The sequence below is a fragment of the Bos indicus x Bos taurus genome, chromosome 13 (assembly GCF_003369695.1).
Source record: "Bos indicus x Bos taurus breed Angus x Brahman F1 hybrid chromosome 13, Bos_hybrid_MaternalHap_v2.0, whole genome shotgun sequence".
NCBI lineage: Eukaryota > Metazoa > Chordata > Mammalia > Artiodactyla > Bovidae > Bos > Bos indicus x Bos taurus.
In genome coordinates, this window is record NC_040088.1 from 53,147,195 (window position 1) to 53,168,483 (window position 21,289).

Consider the following 21,289-nt stretch of genomic DNA (forward strand, 5'->3'; position numbering starts at 1 on the left):
AGACTTTGAATCTTCCTGTACTTTTTCTTTAAAGGCTCAGAAAAGCTAAACACAAAAATATATTTTATAGACAATATTTGATATTAATGCATCTAAATCTGTCATATATATATATATATACACACTTTTAATTTTTGATTGAAGTAGAGTTAATTTTACAGTGTGGTGTTAGTTTCAGTTATCAATGTTGTTAATTATTCAACAATGATTCAGTTGTACATATACCTGCATCTATTTTCAAATTCTTTTACAGAATATTGAGCAGTTTCCTGTGCTATGGAGTAGGTCCCTGTTGGTTATCTGTTTTAAATATAGCAGTGTGTTCATGTCAGTCCCAAACTCCCAATATATGTTTTAATAGTTGAACAGTAGTCTTATTTATAGATAACAGGAATTTCTTTTTGTGATGGTTTTGATTTGAGATTCAGGATCTCTCCATGAATTTATGAAGTATCTGATTTCTTCTTCCCTACAATGCCTGTTTAGGTCCTAAGATCTATTTTCTATTGAAATTTAGTCTTTTTCTCTTATTGATTTGGGGACTCTTTTACATATGAAATCTATTGATTGTTCCTTTGAAAAAGAATCATCTGGATTTTCATTTATTTACTTTGTTAATAGTCTCCCATCACTTCAGTTCAGTTCAGTTGCTCAGTCGTGTTCAACTCTTTGTGACCCCATGGCCTGCAGCACACTAGGCATCCCTGTCCATCACCACTCCTGGAGTTTACTCAAACTCATGTCCATTGAGTCGGTGATGCCATCCAACCATCTCATCCTCTGTCGTCCCCTTCTCCTCTTGCCTTCAATCTGTCCCAGCATCAGTCTTTTCCAATGAGTCAACTCTTTGCATCTTTGCATCAGGTGGCCAAAGTATTAGAGTTTCAACTTTAACATAAGTCCTTCCAACGAACATTCAGGACTAATTTCCTTTAGGATGAACTGGTTGGATCTCCTTGCAGTCCAAGGGACTCTCAAGAGTCTTCTCCAACACCACAGTTCAAAAGCATCAATTCTTTGGCTCTCAGCTTTCTTTATAGTCCAACTCTCACATCCATGCATGACCACTGGAAAAACCATAGCCTTGACTAGATGGACCTTTGTTGGCAAAGTAATGTCTCTGCTTTTCAATATGCTGTCTAGGTTGGTCATAACTTTTCTTCCAAGAAGTAAGTGTCTTTTTATTTCATAGCTGCAGTCACCATCTGCTGTGATTTTGGAGCCCCTAAAAATAAAGGCTGCCACTGTTTCCCCATCTATTTCCCATGAAGTGATGGGACCAGATGCCATGATCTTTGTTTTCTGAATGTTGAGCTTTAAGCCAACTTTTTCACTCTCCACTTTCACTTTCATCAAGAGGCTCTTTTGTTCTTCTTCACTTTCTGCCATAAAAGTGGTATCATCTGCATATCTGAGGTTATTGATATTTCTCCCAGCAATCTTGAGTCCAGCTTGTGCTTCTTCCAGCCCAGTGTTTCTCATGATGTACTCTGCATAGAAGTTAAATAAGCAGGGTGACAATATACAGCCTTGACGTACTCCTTTTCCTGTTTGGAACCAGTCTGTTGTTCCATGTCCAGTTCTAACTGTTGCTTCCTGACCTGCATACAGATTTCTCAGGAGGCAGGTCAGGTGGTCTGGTATTCCCATCTTTTTCAGAATTTTCCACAGTTTATTGTGATCCACACAGTCAAAGGCTTTGGCATAGTCAATAAAGCAGAAATAGATGTTTTTCTGGAACTCTCTTACTTTTTCGATGATCCAACACATGTTGGCAATTTGATCTCTGGTTCCTCTGCCTTTTCTAAAACCAGCTTGAACATCTGGAAGTTCACAGTTCACGTATTGTTGAAGCCTGACTTGGAGAATTTTGAGCATTACCTTGCTAGCATGTGAGATGAGTGGAATTGTGCGGTAGTTTGAGCATTCTTTGGCATTGCCTTTCTTAGGGATTGGAATGAAAACTAACCTTTGCCAGTCCTGTGGCCACTGCTGAGTTTTCCAAATTTGCTGGCATATTGAGTGTAGCACTTTCACAGCATCATCTTTCAGAATTTGAAATAGCTCAACTGGAATTCCATCACCTCCACTAGCTTTGTTCATAGTGATGCTTCCTAAGGCCCACTTGACTTCACATTCCAGAATATCTGGCTCTAGGTCAGTGATCACACCATCGTGATTATCTGGGTCGTGAAGATCTTTTTTGTACAGTTCTTCTGTGTATTCTTTCCATCTCTTCTTAATATCTTCTGCTTCTGTTAGGTCCATACCATTTCTGTCCTTTATTGAGCCCATCTTTGTATGAAATGTTCCCTTGGTATCTCTAATTTTCTTGAAGAGATCTCTAGTCTTTCCCATTCCATTGTTTTCCTCTATTTCTTTGCATTGATGGCTGAGGAAGGCTTTCTTATTTCTCCTTGCTATTCTTTGGATTTCTGCATTCAAATGGGTATATCTTTCCTTTTCTCCTTTGCTTTTGGCTTCTCTTCTTTCACAGCTATTTGTAAGGCCTTCTCAGACAGCCATTTTGCTTTTGCATTTCTTTTTCTTGGGGATAGTCTTGCTCCCTGTCTTCTGTACAATGTCACGAACCATTGTTCATCAGGCATTCTGTCTATCAGATCTAATCCCTTAAATCTATTTCTCACTTCCACTGTATAATCGTTAGGGGTTTGATTTAGGTCATACCTGAATGGTCTAGTGGTTTTCCCTACTTTCTTCAATTTAAGTCTGAATTTAGCAATAAGGAGTTCATGATCTGAGCCACAGTCAGCTCCAGGTCTTGTTTTTGCTGACTGTATAGAGCTTCTCCATCTTTGGCTGCAAAGAATATTCCATCTGATTTCAGTGTTGACCATCTGGTGGTGATGTCCATGTGTAGAGTCTTCTCTTGTGTTGTTGGAAGAGGGTGTTTTCTATGACTAGTGCATTCTCTTGGCAGAAATTTTTTTAGCCTTTGTCCTGCTTCATTCTGTACTCCAAGGCCAAATTTGCCTGTTACTCCAGGTGTTTCTTGACTTCCTACTTTTGCATTCCAGTCCTCTGTAATGGAAAGGACATCTTTTGGGGGTGTTAATTCTAGAAGGTCTTGTAGGTCTTCATAGAATCATTCAACTTCAGCTTTTTCAGCATTACTGGCCGGGGCATAGACTTGGATTACTGTGATATTGAATGGTTTCCCTTGGAAATGAATAGAGATCATTCTGTCATTTTTGAGACTGCATCCAAGTACTGTATTTCGGACATTTTTGTTGACTATGATGGCTATTCCATTTCTTCTGAGGGATTCCTGCCCGCAGTAGTAGATATAATGGTCATCTGAGTTAAATTCACCCATTCCAGTCCAGTTTAGTTTCCTGATTCCTAAAATGTTGACGTTCACTCTTGCCATCTCCTGTTTGATCACTTCCTATTTACCTTATTCATGGACCTAACATTCCAGGTTCCTATGTAATATTGCTCTTTATAGCTTCGGACCTTGCTTCTATCACCAGTCACATCCACAACTGGGTGTTGTTTTTGCTTTGGCTCCGTCTCTTCATTCTTTCTGGAGTTATTTCTCCACTGATCTCCAGTAGCATATTGGCACCTACTGACCTGGGCAGTTCATCTTTCAGTGTCCTATCTTTTTGCTTTTTCATACTGTTCATGGGGTTCTTAAGGCAGGAATACTGAAGTGGTTTGCTATTTCCTTCTCCAGTGGACCATGTTTTGTCAGAACTCTCCACCATGACCCGTCCGTCTTGAGTGGCCCCACATGGCATGGCTCTTAGTTTCACTGAGTTAGACAAGGCTGTGGTCCATGTGATCAGTTTGGTTAGTTTTCTGTGATTGTGGTTTTCATTCTGTATGCCCTCTGATGGAGAAGGATAAGAGGCTTATGAAAGCTTCCTGATGGGATAGACTGACTGAGGGGGATACTGGGTCTTGTTCTGATGGGCTTGGCCATACTCTGTAAATCTTTAATCCAATTTTCTGTTGCTGGGTGGAGCTGTGTTCCATCCCTGCTATTTACCTGGGGCCAAACTATAGTGGAGATAATAGATAATGATGACCGCCCTCAAAAGATTCCATACATGTACTGCTACAGTCTGTGCCCCCAACCCTGCAGCAGGCTGCCAGCAACTCACGCCTTTTCTGGAGTCTCCCGGACACTCACAGGCAAGTCTCCTGTGGGGTCACCATTCCTTTCTCCTGGGTCCTGGTGCACAAGGTTCTGTTGTGCCCTCCAAGAATCAATTTCCCATTCTGTGTAAGTTCTGACAACTCTATGGTGGGGTTAATGGCGACCTCCTCCAAGAGGACTTACGCCATATCCACACCCAGAGTCCCTGTCCCTGCGGCAGACCACTGCCAACCCGTACCTCCATAGGAGGTGCTCAAAGACAGTTCTGTCTCAGTCTCTGTGGGGTCCCTGGGCCCTGCTGTGCACAAGGTTTGTTTGAGCACTCTGAGCATCTCTGGCAGGAATGGGGTTTGCTTCTAAATGTGAATTCGCCCCTCCTGGCACTTAAGAAGCTGTAAATCACATGCAGTCACTATACAGCTTTCCTCTAGCTTTTGGCTTAGTTTGGGATATACCAAGGAGAGAATTGCTTTGGTAACTAATGGCTCCACCATCTCCCACTGGCCCTTCCAAGAGTTCTCTGGAGTTGACAATGCACTTTGGGTAACCTGTGCCATCCTTCTACTCCAGAGGGATGTGTGGTCCTATCTGAAATGCATTGCCTCATGTCACAGGAGTTTGGTCAGCAAATAGAAACCACTTTGGGCTTTCCTGGTGGCTAAAATGGTAAAGAATCTGCCCACAATGCAGGAGACCTGGGTTCAATTCCTGGATTGGGAAGATCCCCTGGTTGAGGACATAGCAACCCTCTCTAGTATACTTGTCTGGAGAATTCCGCAGACAAAGGAGCCTGATGGGCTACAGTCTACAGGGTCACAAAGAGTCAGACACGACTGAGCAACTAAGCACAGAGTATTATAGCCAGGAAGGAATTTCATGCAGACTGAGAAGTATATGATGGATGATTGGAAAGACTGGGGCTGGGAAGGTCAGAAAGGTCACTGTATCCTATACTAATACATATATGTGGAATCTAGAAAAATGGTCTGACAGTGAAAGTCACTCAGTTGTGTCCGACTTTGCAACCCCATGGACTATTGTAGCCCACCAGGCTTCCTCTCTCCATGGAATTCTCCAGGCAAGAATACTGGAGTGGTTAGCCATTCCCTTCTCCAGGGATGATCTTTCTTGCCTAGACACAAACAGAAATGCTTATATTTTCTTTTTATAATATTTATTTGGTTGCATTGGATCTTCATTGCGACACGTGGAATCTTTTGTTGAGGTGCACAGATTCTCTAGTTGTTCAGTGTTCAGACACGCAGGTTCAGTCATTGTGGCACGCAGGCTTGTTTCCTCCATGGCATGTGGGATCTTAGTTCCCTGACCAGAGATCAAACCTGCATCTCCTACATTGCAAGGAGGATTCTTAACCACTGGACCACCAGGGAAGTCCCAGAAATGTTTATGTTTTCAACGTTATGCTCTAATCTGTAAGATGCTCCAGTTCTTTGCCTGTTGGGTGCATTTTAGGTGAGGATTTCCAGAACTTGCTTTTTATTTTTTAAAAGTTCAGAAATGTCTAAAGCATAATATTTTAAAGAAGGAAATTCGCAATTTTCTTCTGACATATCAAAGTGTCAATTTTTGGTTGAGACCTAAATATATATATATAGTTTCTTTGTTTGAAAAGTCTGTAATCATATGTAAACTCAATGGAATGTTAATTACATTTATACTTTGGCCTCATTTAATAGAAGTTAAAAGTTCATTTGTAATGCATTCATTATAGAATCAAGGAGGGAAAAGCAAAATGCATACCAAAGAGAACACATACTAATAAGATGCTCTAGTATAAATGTCTTTTTGAATTCATTAACCATTACTGAGGAAGTTCAGTTAGAACCATGTGGTTAGAACCATGTGGGAAATATGTCGATTGGCAACAGGAGTGAAAGAAAAGATATTTGCTTTTTATTAAGACCCGAAGTGTGTCATAATTGGGTTGAGTTTTTACTCAGATGGTCCCCTCGTGCTGACATCTGCCAAGTGTGGATAAAGCTGTGTTGAGGTGTTATTTTCTGTGGCTGCATAGACATATGTTACTCAGTTAAAAACCGGGAACCTGGAGTCCTTCATGTTTCCAGCTAAGCCATGCCTAGGAAGCTGTGCTTCCTGGACCAAGGGGATTCCAGGTAGTTTTACTTTCAGAAAAGATTTGGAATTCCTCAGAGTAGTTATGAATGTTTGGTCTTCCATCTGATACAAATCAATGACCAAAGTGCAGATTCCAGACTGTCAGAGTCTACATCAAGTTTGCGGTACCCTTATCCTTGAAAATGTAAGTCATTTAAAAAAATGCTTTACGTTGTGAACTGTCATGTTCAAATATGTATTTCCATTTAACAGGTATTTTTCTAAGTGAAAGGTCTAGCTTAGACTTAATCAAATAGAACCCCCCGCCATGTGTATGAAAACTCATTATCACGTGTTTTAATTTGCTGCCAAGTGTTACAAATGATTAATGATCTATATGTCCTCCCTGCCAGACAACAGAAAGATAAGAGTAAATGGAACCAAGGAACCTATAGAGTTTAAATCGAATCAGTGGTTTGGAGCCACAGTGAGAGCTCACAAAGGAAAGGTGGTGGTGAGTATCGCGGGGTGCTGTTGGGGCTGCTCTGGAGTAATATGTACACTGAAATGTTTTAAAACTCGTATGTACAAAAATCCATTCATGCAAGAACGTATCAGATTTTCAAAGATAAGCTTATCGGCATTACCAAAAATATTAGTGCTTAAAATTAAAGAATCTATTTTGGTCTTTAAAGCAACAGGAAATAAGACTGGTTTTCCAGAAAATTGGGTAGATCTTTTCAAATATTTCAAAAACTAATAAGGAAGATAGAAAAATAAAAGCTAAATCCTAAAAAGGTACATATTTTATTGCTTAAGATTGATTTAAAAGGCTGATAGAAATTTGACCTGAAAAATAGTATTACTGCTATTAGGATTGTTTTAAAGTTAATCTCCTGTGATATCATTGATCCTCTTTAGAAATATCAGAAAGTTTTCTTTAAAAATACAGCTGCCGTAGAGGATCCTACTGTGATTTATGTCACAGAGTGTTCTGCCTGTGTTTTCCTCTAAGAGTGTTATAGTTTCTGGTCTTATATTTAGGTCTTTAAATCATTTTGAGCTTATTTTGTATATGCTGTTAGAAAGTGTTCTAATTTCATTCTATTACACATAGTTGACCAGTTCTCCCAGCACCACTTGTTGAAGAGACTATCCTTTCTCCATTGTATATTTTTGCCTCCTTTGTCAAAGATAAGGTGAACACCTTATAGGTGCGTGGATTTATCTCCAGGCTTTCTATTTTGTTCCATTGATCTATATTTCTGTTTTTGTGCCAGTACCATACCATGTATGGCAAAAACCATCACAATATTGTAATTATCCTCGTATTAAAATAAATATATAAAAATATATAACTACCAATTGCATGGTTCTCTGAGTTCACTGATACTTTTTAAAGATTTCTCACTCCCAGATAGAGATCTTTTGGCTTTAAAATGCTGTGACTTTATGATTCTCTTCTCTGTAGTTCCAAGTGATAATACATGTCTAATTTATTGAGAAAGAATGATATTAAGCTGATTTGAAAATATATTTTGTTGGGGATTTTTTTTTTACTGGTAGCCCTAATTTACTTACAAAATAAAGCAATAACTTTGGCTTTTAGGATTTGTTTAAAGTTCTTTGAATTATGATTTAATAAGAATAAGTATCTAAAGGAAATGCTTTGCTTATTTGACATAAAACAGATATCAAATATAGATAACCCTCTTTAGTTACAAATACAGCATTTACAGTAGGTTCTCTATAGAATTGTTATTTGCTTTAATATAATTCTCAAATTCCAGAGTTGGTTAAAAAAAAAGCAAACTCTTTAATCCTTCAGTGACTTACGATGTATGTGAATAACTATTGAAAAGCTAATTCCATCTATAACTACTTGGGGTTAAAAAAAAATCTTTGGATACCGTATTGATTTTAAGTCTTCAAAATTTATCTGTAACATTATTGTGCATTTATTCAATATTTGTAGAAGTGTTCAGAGTCACTGAAAATATAAATGACACACCATGTTCATAATAAAAATGTTTAATTTGAGAGCATGCTTGCAATTTCAAAATTATGTGATAGAAAATAGAATACTATAAAGTCCTTTTTCAGTTTTAATAAAGAATTAAGTTTTACCCTATGTGACAATTATTAGAACATCAAATTGCTATGAACGGAAGTATAGTTTTGAATATTCAGGAATCATATGTGTACATGTTAAGTCTGGGTCAAACCCCGAATATTGTCATATCATTGTGTTTCACAGCTGTGTGAAACTGAGCTGGTATAAAAAAGATAACTTTTTAGGACAGAAAGCAGGCAAGCACTGGAAACAATTTTCATGGCATTGAAATATTCTATGGTGGTGTGGAAAGTGAGGCGAATTGGCTTATACTGAGTCACATAGGTAGTGCTTTCCCTGTTCAAACTCCTTTTTAGCATTCCACATTATGTTAAATACACCAGGGCTTCCCTGGTGGCACAGAGGTTAAAGCATCTGCCTGCAATGCAGGAGACGTGGATTCGATCCCTAGGTTGGGAAGATCCCCTGGAGAAGGAAATGGCAACCCACTCCAGTATTCTTGCCTGGAAAATCCCATGGACAGAGGAGCCTGGTGGGCTACAGTCCATGGCGTAGCAAAGAGTCGGACACGACTGACTGACTTCACTTTCACTTTCATTATGTTAAATGTCTTAACCATATACCTTCTCAGATCACTAATAGGGCCCTAAGTTAAGAAACTTAGATGAGTCAGAGAGTTTTTCAGTATTGGCCAAGACATTACAATCTAGAAGAAGACAAAAAAACAAAAACAAAAACCCCAAACTTAAGTTTTTGAGCAAAGATAATTTATATTCTTAAGTAAGAAGGGTGCTACTTTGTAAAGTAATCTTTACTAAAAGTCGTTACACATTAGACTAATTACCAAGGATGTGTTTGGAATCATGAAAAGACTTTAAAATTGGGATCTGCCTTCCATTTTATGGCATTGTTTCAGGTGTGATGTCATCAAATTTGGAGAAAAGCTAGTGGTTCCATATTCTAGAAAAATATGTATTTCTATATCCTTAGAAGTGAGCACTTGAATATTCAGAAAAGAACACAAGCTAGCAAAATAGAAGTCAAAAAGGTGCATGTGTTTTTATGGCTTCTCTTGTTCCTAGCACAGTGTTCTCTGCTTAAAGAGGATTTCATGTATCATCTTTTATATCTGATAATCTTTCCAATATCATGCTGTTGTTATAATCCAAGCTTCTGAAGAAGCAACCAGAGGATTTCACTCAAGAATCATATTTTTCTTACCATTATTTAATTTTTGTTTTGTCATGAATAAAAATCATTAAATGAAAAATAAGCCCACTGTGATAAGGGGGTATCAGTCCAAATGTAAGTCATCATTTAAAAAAAATAATCAGATACACCCTCACTGATAAACCAGGGGAATCCACAAAACAGAGGTTTATAACCTCATCATCTTTTGATTTGAAAAGAGTTTTCTTCAAGTAAAAATTAGACAAAGAAAGAAACTAGTTCTTATTTTAAGACATTGCACTAATTCATTCACTGTTTAAATGGTCATTTGCTTTTATGCAGATCCAATTTTAAAAAAAAGAACATATGAGTCCTTTACCTTTCATAAATATTTACTTTTGTCAGGCTACTTTTATTTGATTTAAAATCCTGTGGGACAAAAATCTCATTCTTTTGTATATGTTTAATTTGTTCCAATTCTATGGAGTATTAGTTGAGAAATTGACTTAGGAAGTTTAATTAATTCTGACTACCAAGGTACTCATTAGCATACTGGAGGCCAGTTAAGTCATCTAATAATTTAGCATTGTTTGTTACAAATTTAGGTCCATAGTATGTGGAATCTACATTAAAAAAATATTTATTGTCTTTGATGTTTCACAGGCTTGTGCTCCATTATATCACTGGAGAACTCTTAAACCAGCACCAGAAAAGGACCCAGTTGGCACTTGCTATGTAGCCATTCAGAATTTCAGTGCATATGCTGAGTACTCTCCTTGTCGGAACAGTAAGTCATTTTTATTCTTGAAACTGAACTTAGCTCACTAGTTTTTCTGCAGTAGCCAATGCAGGTGATCCTTAAACACCACTGCCAAGGGAAAAAAGCATTGGCATAAAAGACTGACAGTCTTACAGGAGGCCTTGCTGCGACATGGGAACCAGAACATGGAATCCTGCTGATCCTCTTCTGTATTTTAGAAAATTTCTGTTTCTAATTATTCTGCAGTCAAATTGATTGGCTCCTTATTTTAGGCCTTAAGCTCTCCGTCTTTATTCAAAACTCACTCTGCATTTGAAAAATACTAACTGTCCACTTGCTAATTGCAGGAATGGTGTTAGTTAGCATGTTGACCTAGAGGCACGTGAACAGGTCTCCATCTGGCCTGTGTTCTCACTGGCTGTTGTGTTCTTTGGCATCTGTGTACTCTGGTTGTCAGCATGATATACCTTCCTTCTTTATGTGTTTAATCCCATTTTTCAAAATATTCTGTACATTTGGAGTCCGTGTCTCATCTGGCAGTTCTGGGAATCTCCTGGTGAAGTATCCTTTAAAGCAAGCCTGTAAGCGCCATCTTCGGAGCACCACTGTTCAACCACTTCTTTTGGGAATATCACACAAGGACCTTGGGACAGTACTCTGGATTCATGGATCTACTCAGAGTCCTTTTGTGAATGCTTCCACTTTCCTGTCATGTAGAGCATTGGGGTTTATCCGCAAGAAACCAGTGCATTTTTATTCTTATTCTTGATAATTCACAAGACCATGTTAGAGAAACAAATGGCATTGAAAAGAACATTCTGATGACTGATTTCAGGATATTGATTAAAAAAAAACTCAACCCAAATTAGATTCCCAAAACTATAAGTAAAGTTTACCTATTTCATGTGAATATTTTTAAATTTCAAGATTAATTTAGCCAGATAATGAGCAAATTGATATCAGAGATCAAACAGTGAAGTAAAGAATGGATCAGGGATATTAGAAGGTTCTTAAAGAGGACTCTAAAATGTAGAGATCAAAGGGTCTGGGAATGAAATAGTTAATTCTGGGGGCTTGTGGATTTTGGTAAGGATTTTGGTAAGAAGATTATAACTTCCTGTTTTAAAATACTGAAATAAACCAGGCACTTTCTCACATCTTGGCAAGTGTCAGCTGAATTGAATAATCAGTCAACTCAGAATTTTATTTTGAATGGCTTTAAAAGAGGTATTGCTCACAGGTAATAGACTCAATGATATCTATAGGTAATGAATTCAATGATGTCTGTGGTCTCAATGCTGAGCACTAATTAGTCTATTATTAAGGGAATAAAGCAGAGAACAAGAGAAAGCAAATCTCTGCCTTCAAAAAACATATTCTAGTTCAGAAGAGAGATAGCATATGTGTAATTAAGTAAGCTCAGGTCCAGCAATTCAACTTCTAGGTATTTATCCAAAAGAAATGAAATCACTGTCTTGAAAGGGTATCTGTACCCACATGTCCATTGCAGCATTATTTACAATTTCCAAGACATGGAAACCACCAAAGTTGTCATCAGTAGATGAGTGGATAAAGGAAATGTGAAATAGAAATTGGATATAGATATATACACAATGGAATATTATTCAGCCATAAAAAATAATAATAAAATCTTGCCATTGACAACAACATGCATGGGCATTACACTCAGTGAAATAAGTCAGATAGAAAAAGAAAAACATTCTGTTGATATCATATGCAGAATCTTAAAAAAAAACACAAACTCAGAAAAAAAGAGTACAGATGGGTGGTTGACAAGGTTGGGGTGTGGGCTAAACGGGTGAAGGTGGTCACAAAGCACAAACTTCCAGTTACAGGATATATCCTGGATGTAACTATAGTTAATGATCCCACATTGTACAGTTGAAAGTTGCTATGAGAGCAGATCTTAAGAGCTTTATAAAACTGTATGTGGTGGTGGATGTTAACTGCATTTACCACAGTAATCATTTCACAGTATATCCATATTATTGTTGTTGGACACTTTGGACTGATGTTATGTTAAATCAATTATATCTCAACAAAAAACTTAAAAAATAAATGTTTCTAATAAAACGTCAGGTAGTGAAAACTGCTACAGAGAAAAATATAGCAAAGCAAGAGAATAGGGAGGGACATGCCTGGGTGGGGAGAGGAGCCTGTTTGGACAGGACGGTGGGAAGGGCTTCTCTTAGCAGTTGTGACAGCAGGAAAGCAGGGGCTTTCCAAGCACAGGCAACAGTCATTAAGAGGGATATTTCGTGTCACGTTCCACTCAAGGTGTTGTGCCCCTGGGTTCAATAAGAGGTCACTGTAGTAAGTCCCCTACATATGAACCTTCAAGTTGCAAACTTCCTAAAACGTGAATGTGGGTTTGCACGTCCAGTCACGTAAGTTAGGTCACACGTCTGGCATGCATTGGCACATGCACGCATGCTCTGCAAGTGGCTGTGCTTTTGTGTACTTTACTGTACAGTACAGTACAGTAGTACAGTGCCTTTATTTCAAGCCCAGGATATCTGGAAGCAAGTGTAAAAGCAGTGATGATGTAGCTGGTACTACTGCATTGTTAGATTAAAAATGTTTGATTTTTTGTGGGTTTTTTTTTATGTGTTATTTGTGTGAAAAGTTTTATAAACCTATGACAGTGCAGTATTACATAGCCGATTGTCTTAGTTCAGTATCTAGGCTGTCTTTGTTGGACTTACATCTTACAAACAAATTGGGCTTACCAACACTGAGAACTGAACTTGTTGGATGTAGGGGACTTACTGTATTATTACGCTTAAGGTGAAAGTCAGGTAGAGCAATAAATTCTGAATTTATTCATACAATTAATGATAGAGCTTAGATTCAAACCTGAACTCGTTTCATCAATTTTTACACCCATCCATATCATATTTATCATGATTTACTAAAAATACCTCCCCATAGCAGTAAACTCTTATGGCTGAAATGACAAGTTCATCATTTGCATGCCTCCTGCCTCGATGACATATCTTATTCCAACCACCATCAAGGATGACTGTTTAGAAAACTTGTTACTGCTTCTTGTTCTGTCTTTTATCTGACTGCCCACGTGATAGGAAAGCTCAGATTAAAATACTGCACAAGACATCTAAACTTGTGGGATAAGAGTTCCAGGGGGAGTTTGAATTATTATCTAAAAATTTTAATTATAGTATGCTTGCATTTTGAATTACATGGGTACATTATGTTGCCAATTTATTTAGGACTTACTTTCCTAAAGAAAAGAATAGCTTGACAAAAGTAGTAGTGAAGTTTATGTTGAACTGAAGAATAACCAAACAAATGGCCAGGAATTCTTTCCTCTCTAGCACACAACTCCAATGTTCAACTCTCTCTTACTGGGAGTACTTCCTCTTCAAAGGCACCCAAGGAGCCCACTTCCTGTGTTCTCTGAGGAGTTCACAGTTCATTAACACAAAGCAGCTTGTTCATGAGTGTGTGGTCAGTATCACAGAACAGAAAGATTACTTTCAAAAGAGGATTCCAAGAAGCCACTCATGTTCATTTCACACCACAAAGCCCCGTTACTGACACTTTGAGCATTTTGGTTGGTATTCTGCTCATTCATATTAATGACATGCCTGTCACTTTACGGTCATTCATAATTCAGGTGGTGAGAGTTTACACACACCCTTCCAATCTCCTTGGAAAGCAAACACATGAGAGCATCATTCCCTGAACTCCTGAGTTTACTCTGGGACATAATTGTCAAGTTCACAGATGCTCTGAAGTTCTGGGAAGAAAGATTCCTTCAGCTCTCATAAACTATAATTCTAAGAGAAAAACTTACTTTACAGAGAAAATAACCTCCCATTTCTATCATAATCACCACTTCAGTGTTTGAAATTAGTTATTTTCTTAATGGATTTTGTGAAAAATTTTTCTTTTTTCAATTTTTTTAGTTTCCTGTTTTGAAGCCAAGTGATTTCAAAGAATGGTCCTGTTTCTTCCTTTCTGAATAATTTACAATATTGAAAAAGTCAGAGTTGATTTTCAAAAGGATTTCTAAAAAGGTTTATGCATTAAAATGTATTTCTTAAATAGAGTCAAGATTACACATGTGTGTTTACATAATCATATATCATGTATTCATCTATATTTCTGAGTACATACAAGTATTTACATGGACTTCTAGAAGAATGGTACCTGGACATTTGAGGTTATACAGATGAGACTTTAAGGAACTCTGCAACATTCATAATTATGAACCAGAAATATAGTTATAAAATAAAATATATTGTAAGGTATTGTGCAGTAAACATCTGTTATAAGGATAGATCTGTTAACTGTTTTCACCAGAAAAAAACAAACAAAAAAGCAATAGCTGTTTGGCGGGGGTGCACAGGAACCTTTTGGAGGTAATGAATATGTTTATTCCCTTGATTGTGGCAGTGGTATCGTGCTATCAGGCATGTGTCTAAACTCATCAAAATGTACACATTAAGATGTGCATTTTTGTATATTAAATATACCTCAGCAAAGCTGGAAAAATAGAACTTAGCCTAAAAGAGCCCACAAAACATCAATTGACATTTGAATTAAAAACAGATCGCAAAAAAAAAAAAAAGCACAATAGAGTATATGAGGTAAAAAGTATTTTAAAATATAAAGGGAGCATCTGGAAAGAATGGCTGATGACAGTGCTAAAATTAGCTAAGAACTAACCAAAGAAAAGAAAAAACAGAAGACATTCTAGGAAAAGCTGCAAAGGCCAGATCCATTTCAGAAATCGTCTGCAACAAGCACATGTCCAGCCTATAAATTCTTCCTGTGATGATATGCATTTCCTTTCCTGCCCTCTTATTTTAGTTTCCATTCAGGAGTATCCTTGATAAGAAAGGGGTAATTATTTTCATGTTTGAATCTAACAGGATAATAACTGAGATTCCTTCCACTGAACTGTATTTTGGTTTTAATTTAAGTGCTTGAGAAATTGTAGATGGTCTTTTAAAGTGCGATTGACAAGTAGTACATTCTTCATTCTGATGTCCCAGGATTCTAATATGCTTGGAATCCACATGTTGACCTGCTTATGGTTTAAAAAGCTGTGTAATAAAATCCAATTGTACATTCACTTAGTGAATTGCATTGCAGAGAGTGTAAAATAAGCCATTGCTAGAGAGTGCTCTCTTTTGTGAACCCTAGTGTCCCTGTGAGATGCCTTGTAATCAGAAATGCAATGTCCAAATTTACCTAATGATAATAGAATAATTTGAAGTTCATTTTGTATGAGAGATCATGAAAATTAAAACTCTCATCAGCGCTCCCGGCAGAAAGTATCCACCCACGTGAGCCAGTTTAGCTCTCTTTTTTCTTGTAGCATTGCTTCAGTCAGAACACATGGGTGCCCTAGAAATACAGTACTGCCATTTGGGAAACTTGGAACATAATTGAGAGAGGGACATACTATTTCTTCAAATAAACATGAGTTGTAAAACCTAGTATCATAACTTCGAGGAACATTATTCCTATTGATCTTAGTATAAAATGACAGTGCCATTTGGGATAAGAAAACAGATTGAACTCTTTAAGAAATTACTTAGAATAAATTTTTAAAATAAGTAATAGAACACATACATTTTAAATTTAGAAGTCTATAGGGAAAACAAGAGCGTATCCTTGTTATTAAAAATATAAAATATATTAGAATTTAATTATTAAAAATATATCTTGGGAATGATAGCATTATATATTTGTATCTTTTGATCATTCCAGGCAATGCTGATCCTGAAGGCCAGGGTTACTGCCAAGCAGGATTTAGTCTGGATTTTTATAAGGTAAATTCTTTTGGTCTTATAGCTTCTAAAATTTATTTTATCTGTTTGATTTTTTTTTTTAATCCCCTGCCTCTCATTCCCACTTCTATCTACCCCCTAATAACTGCCACCATCAAAGGAACATTTAGGTATATAGCTAACCTGTTTTGGCAATTTCTTTAAGTTTTTTTGTTTGTAATAATCTATGTGTGTGATAATCTGTTAATAGAAAAGAAATACACAGGTTGAAAAACAACACCCTGTTTTTAAATGAAAATCACAAAAACTTAGTAAAGAAATATGTTTCTAAAAAGATCACAAGAATCTATAATTTTTATCTCAGCTGTAATTGGATGATTAGATTTCACATTACTGTTAAAATTCACATATCCTTTCACAAAATTAAAAACAGAGATATCTAGTAAGAATATTGGAGGCAAAGATGCCGTGGTTTTGAAAAAAATATAAATCTCAGCATCTAAAATCTTACTTTCTTTGTCTTGTGTGTTTTTCCCCACTGAAAGTTAAGGATGCAGGATATGGAAGGTGGGGTGATAAGTAAAACGGAAAATTTTTATCTGGAGTTCTGACAGTCTCTCTTGGGGAAGGATGGGTCAATGGCACCCCACTCCAGTACTCTTGCCTGGAGGATCCCATGGATGGAGGAGCCTGGTAGGCTGCAGTCCATGACGTCACTAAGAGTCGGACACAACTGAGTGACTTCACTTTCACTTTTTCACTTTCCTGCATTGGAGAAGGAAATGGCAACCCACTCCAGTGTTCTTGCCTGGAGAATCCCAGGGGCAGGAGAGCCTGGTGGGCTGACATCTATGGGGTCACACAGAGTCGGACACGACTGAAGTGACTTAGCAGCAGCAGCAGCAGGGAAAGATAGGCATTACTGTGACCTTGAAATAAACAGGAACCAATTTTTCTTTTCATTGCTATAGTCTAGAAAGACCATGTCTGCAGAACTGTGCATCATGAAACATGTAGATCTTTTGCTTACCTGAAAGTGTTAGTTGCTCAGTCGTGTCCGACTCTTGTAACCCCATGGACTGTAACCCGCCAGACTCCTCTGTCCATGGAATTCTCCAGGCAAGAATACTGGAGTGGGTTATCATTTCCTTCTCCAGGGGATCTTTCCAACCCAGGAATCGTACCCAGGTCTTCCACATTGCAGGAAGATTTTTTACCATCTGAGACACCAGGAAAGCCCTTTGCTTACCTGAGGCAGTGCCAAAAGCCTGAATATATATATTCTCAGGGGAGAAAGTTTTACTTACCTAATTGAATCTAACTAAAATTATTTAATGTGATAACACATAAATAACAAAGCTATAAAAGGAAAGAAAATGACTTGCATGACTCAGATATGAGGGCCTCTTTTAAAAATTACTTTATGTATGCAAATTGTCTGGGCAATGCTTATGAACAGTGATTTATCACCCTTTAAAAAAAATCTCAGTTTTTCAATTGTTGTTGCTGTTTCTGTTTTGTAGAATGGAGATCTTATAGTTGGAGGCCCTGGAAGTTTTTATTGGCAAGGTATGTCCTGTTAGAAGAGAAGAAATCTCCTTGGTTGTTTCTAACAAGGAAATGAAACAGAAGTAACATCAAGTGCTGACTTTTTATTATGTTAATTTTATCTCCAAATTGTTAGTTTCTCCAGTGAAGGAAGCATCATTTCATTTTGCATTGATACTTTGTGATATAAATGATACTTTACAGTACTGTGACAACTACATTCCTTTATTCATCAAATGCATATTGAGGCCATGCCAGACTTTGTGCTGGATGCTGAGGATACAGTAATGAGTAGGAACTTGCAGAGGTTACCATCTGGAACTTTTTGGCCAGCCTAATACTTGAGAAACTCCAGGCACGAGACTAGCAAGGAAAGGTATGTCAAGACAGGGCTGTGAGAGCATAGGAGGCTTCTCTGGGGTGGTCCCATGCAGGGGTGTCTTCTAAATGCTGGCTGACAGATGAAATATAACCTGTGCTCTGCAGTGAAAGCACCAAGTCCTAACCACTGGACGACCAGAGAAGTCCCATGAATATGTTTCTGTCTTTTGTAACTGAATAGGTGTAGGTGGATCCCAGTCCCTGAGATGGAGAACACTGGAAGACGGAAGACGATGGGTTGGGAGGGAGCTGGGGAAGGCAGATGATGAGTTTGCTTTTGGTTATGTTGAATATGAACATGTTTGAGATGTCCAAGACTTTTCATGTAAGTATTTAGATGTGTGAGCTTAAACTCAGAGAAGATAGCTAGGCTAAAATAAGAACTAGCATGCTGGTGATAGCTGAAGCCAGGAATGTGAATGGGATGCCTAAGGAGAGATTACAGAGAATACAGACAATTTGGCTGTCAAGTTTAGAATAAAGATAGAGTAGAATATGAGAGAGATGAATAGTTGAGTGAAGTGTTTTGTTGTTTTTTAATGGAAGACACCTGATAGTGTTTAAAAAGCCAATGTGAAAGATACAGGTGAGATCAATTTACGGTAAAATTTTACATGAAATTACTGTACTGTTTAGCTTAATTCGTAAGTATACAGACATGAACATCAAAGAATTAACCTTTGAAGTCTTTAAACATTATTTTGTAAACTGGAAAGTAATATACTTTGTGCAGTGGTTGAATAAAATGTGTGTATTTGAAAAGATTTTGTTCTTAATCACTTGATTAATTTCACATAATTCTTTCTTTACATTGAAAAAAGGATATGATCCCAATGATAGGCTGAAAATCAGCCATACCAAGGGCACAGGGATTTGTCTGAGACAGATACTTTAAATTTTTACTCAGTCTTAATATTGTAGAAGCAACTAAAGGAAATAAACAGTGTGTTCATGGAAAGAGGGAGAGGGTATTCAACTTTTACCCACAGAAAATTGGCACATTCTACAGACATTGTTCAGAAACGCATGTGTAAATACAATCATCTTAATATAAGAGCAGTCATTTCAGTCACGGCCACTTGGAGATAGTCATGGCCTGGTTTAACAGTTTTATTCTTTTGGAACTTCAAACAGAAAGACTGTGGGAATGGGTGAATTCCCAAGGAATAATTTGGCTTTAAATTTAATATTCAGTGTTAGTCTCTTGAAAGCAGTCCTCCAGTTTTCTCCCAAAGAACATGAGATCACACTTTTTCCGTAGATGTCCATAATAAATATGGGAATGCATAAAAGTTTTAGTGGAACATTGCTGGCCGTCTTTTTGATTCATGTCTATCTCAATACAATCGTGTTTCGAGACTTCTTATAGTGAATTTATTTGGGGAGATTAGCCAGTGTTCTTATCATATCAGTGTTGGTGGCCATGGATTCTCTTTTTGCTAAAACTCTGTATCTCACTGGGCCTCCCTGCTTTCCATTGTCTTACTTTTATGTTTTGTGCTTATATTTTAGCATAAAGTGTGAATGACTTAGAGATTATGGAATTTCTTCCTTTAGCTTAAGCTGATATGTTTTACAATCTATTAACTTAGTAAGTGATTTACAGCTAATACATCTGTACTCTGAGAGAACACAAAAAGTATTACTAGAAGGCCAAAAAGGACCTTGTTTGTAACGCAGAATATTCCAACAGCAAAACCACATGACCTTCGTGACTGTACTCAAGCTCTTTCCAGAGGTCCCCAACATTTTTTATGCCAAGGACCGGTTTCATGGAAGACAATTTTCCCACAGACTGGGGGTGGGGGATGGTTTCAGGATGATTTAAGCACAATAGAGTTCACACTCTTAGGAGAATCTAATGCCACCACTGATCTGACAGGAGGCAGAGCTCAATTGGTAATGTGAGCTATGGAGAGCAGCTATGAATACAGATGAAGCTTCACTTGATATCCTGCCTCTTACCTCGGGCTCAGAGACTCCTACTTTAGGTCAGAGTTGCCCCATCTGTAACAAGATATATTTTGGCTAGATGATCTCAAAGCTAGAGGATGTTTCCTATAGCCAGAACAGTCAAGAATAAAAATTTAGTCATGTAAATTTTGCCTACAGGTGTCTTCACTCTTAGATATGGTTATCATTTGGATGTGGAAGAAGTATGTAAAGGCAGGAGAAAACAGATACAGTTAAAGGGTACAGGATTAACAGATGCAGACTACTATATGTGAAAAAAATAAGTAACAAGAATATACTGGATAGCACAGGGAATTATACCCATTATCTTGTACTGATCTCTGAAATATTGAATCACTATGCTGCATGCCTGTAACTAACATAGTATTGTAAATCAACTATATTTTGATAGAAAGAAGGGGAAGGTGAGATGAATCGGGAGATTAGGATTGACATACATACTCTACCATGTGTAAAACAGATAGCTAGTGGGAAGCTGTGGGTAGCACAGGAAGCTCAGCTCAGTGCTGTGATGACCTAGAGGCGGGGGATGGTGGGGGTGGGGTGGGAAGGAGGTCCTAGAGGGGAGGGGATATTTGTATACACATAGCTGATTCACCTCATTGTACAGCAGAAACTAACACAACATTGAAAGCAATTATACTCCAAGAAGAAAACAGAAAAAAAATGTTATGTAAAAAAATTACATAGTTCATCTTTGGTTCTTCTGTCAGCATGGAAAGCTCTAAGCAACTGCTAGTGACTTTACCTTGCAATTCTAGAGCAAGGCAGGGAAATTCACTGTCAAAAATGCAAAGCAATCTCATGATCATTTTCAAGAGCATGAGTGTTGTTCAAATGCCTTGTGTCTGCGTGGGGAGGGTCTGACTTGCGCATTCATTCAATTAACCTATTAATCTGTTCGAGCACAGGTCAGGTGATCACGGCCAGTATTGCAGATATCATTGCAAACTACTCATTCAAGGATATCCTAAGGAAATTGGCTGGAGAAAAGCAGACAGAAGTGGCTCCAGCTTCCTACGATGACAGTTACCTTGGTGAGATGCATTGCTTGAGATATTTGTGATATCTCAAAAGACAAGCATATGAAATGTTGAGGCAAATTTTATTCCTCACTCATTTGATAATATACGGCACCTTACGGAAATTTTCTTACTAGCTTCAAGTGGACTCTTAACTTTGTCTTTTGATTCAGCTGTTACGTATAATCGACATAGTTTGATAGCTATTTTCTAGGCTCCCTGACAGTCTATTGTACATAAAATATTTTGCCAGTTGTAGATATTGTGTATCAGTGAGGATGCCCTGTGCTACCTGGACAAAATGATGGTAGTCTTTTCCAGTTTCTAGAAAGAACAGAAAACTTTCCAGTTGCTGAAATGTTCTCAAAATGTGCA

At 37.6% G+C, this 21,289-nt stretch overlaps 1 protein-coding gene across 1 annotated transcript in view; it reads left to right on the forward strand.

Annotated features, from left to right (window-relative positions):
• The window catches only part of ITGA8 (integrin subunit alpha 8), a 190,630-nt gene that overhangs the window by 21,838 nt on the left and 147,503 nt on the right, over positions 1–21,289 (forward strand). Inside the window, exons 3-7 of the mRNA XM_027559856.1 lie at positions 6,616–6,716; positions 10,110–10,233; positions 15,970–16,031; positions 17,513–17,558; positions 20,804–20,929. Of these exons, the coding sequence (XP_027415657.1) occupies positions 6,616–6,716; positions 10,110–10,233; positions 15,970–16,031; positions 17,513–17,558; positions 20,804–20,929 (459 nt within the window). The remainder of the gene's footprint in view (positions 1–6,615; positions 6,717–10,109; positions 10,234–15,969; positions 16,032–17,512; positions 17,559–20,803; positions 20,930–21,289) is intronic.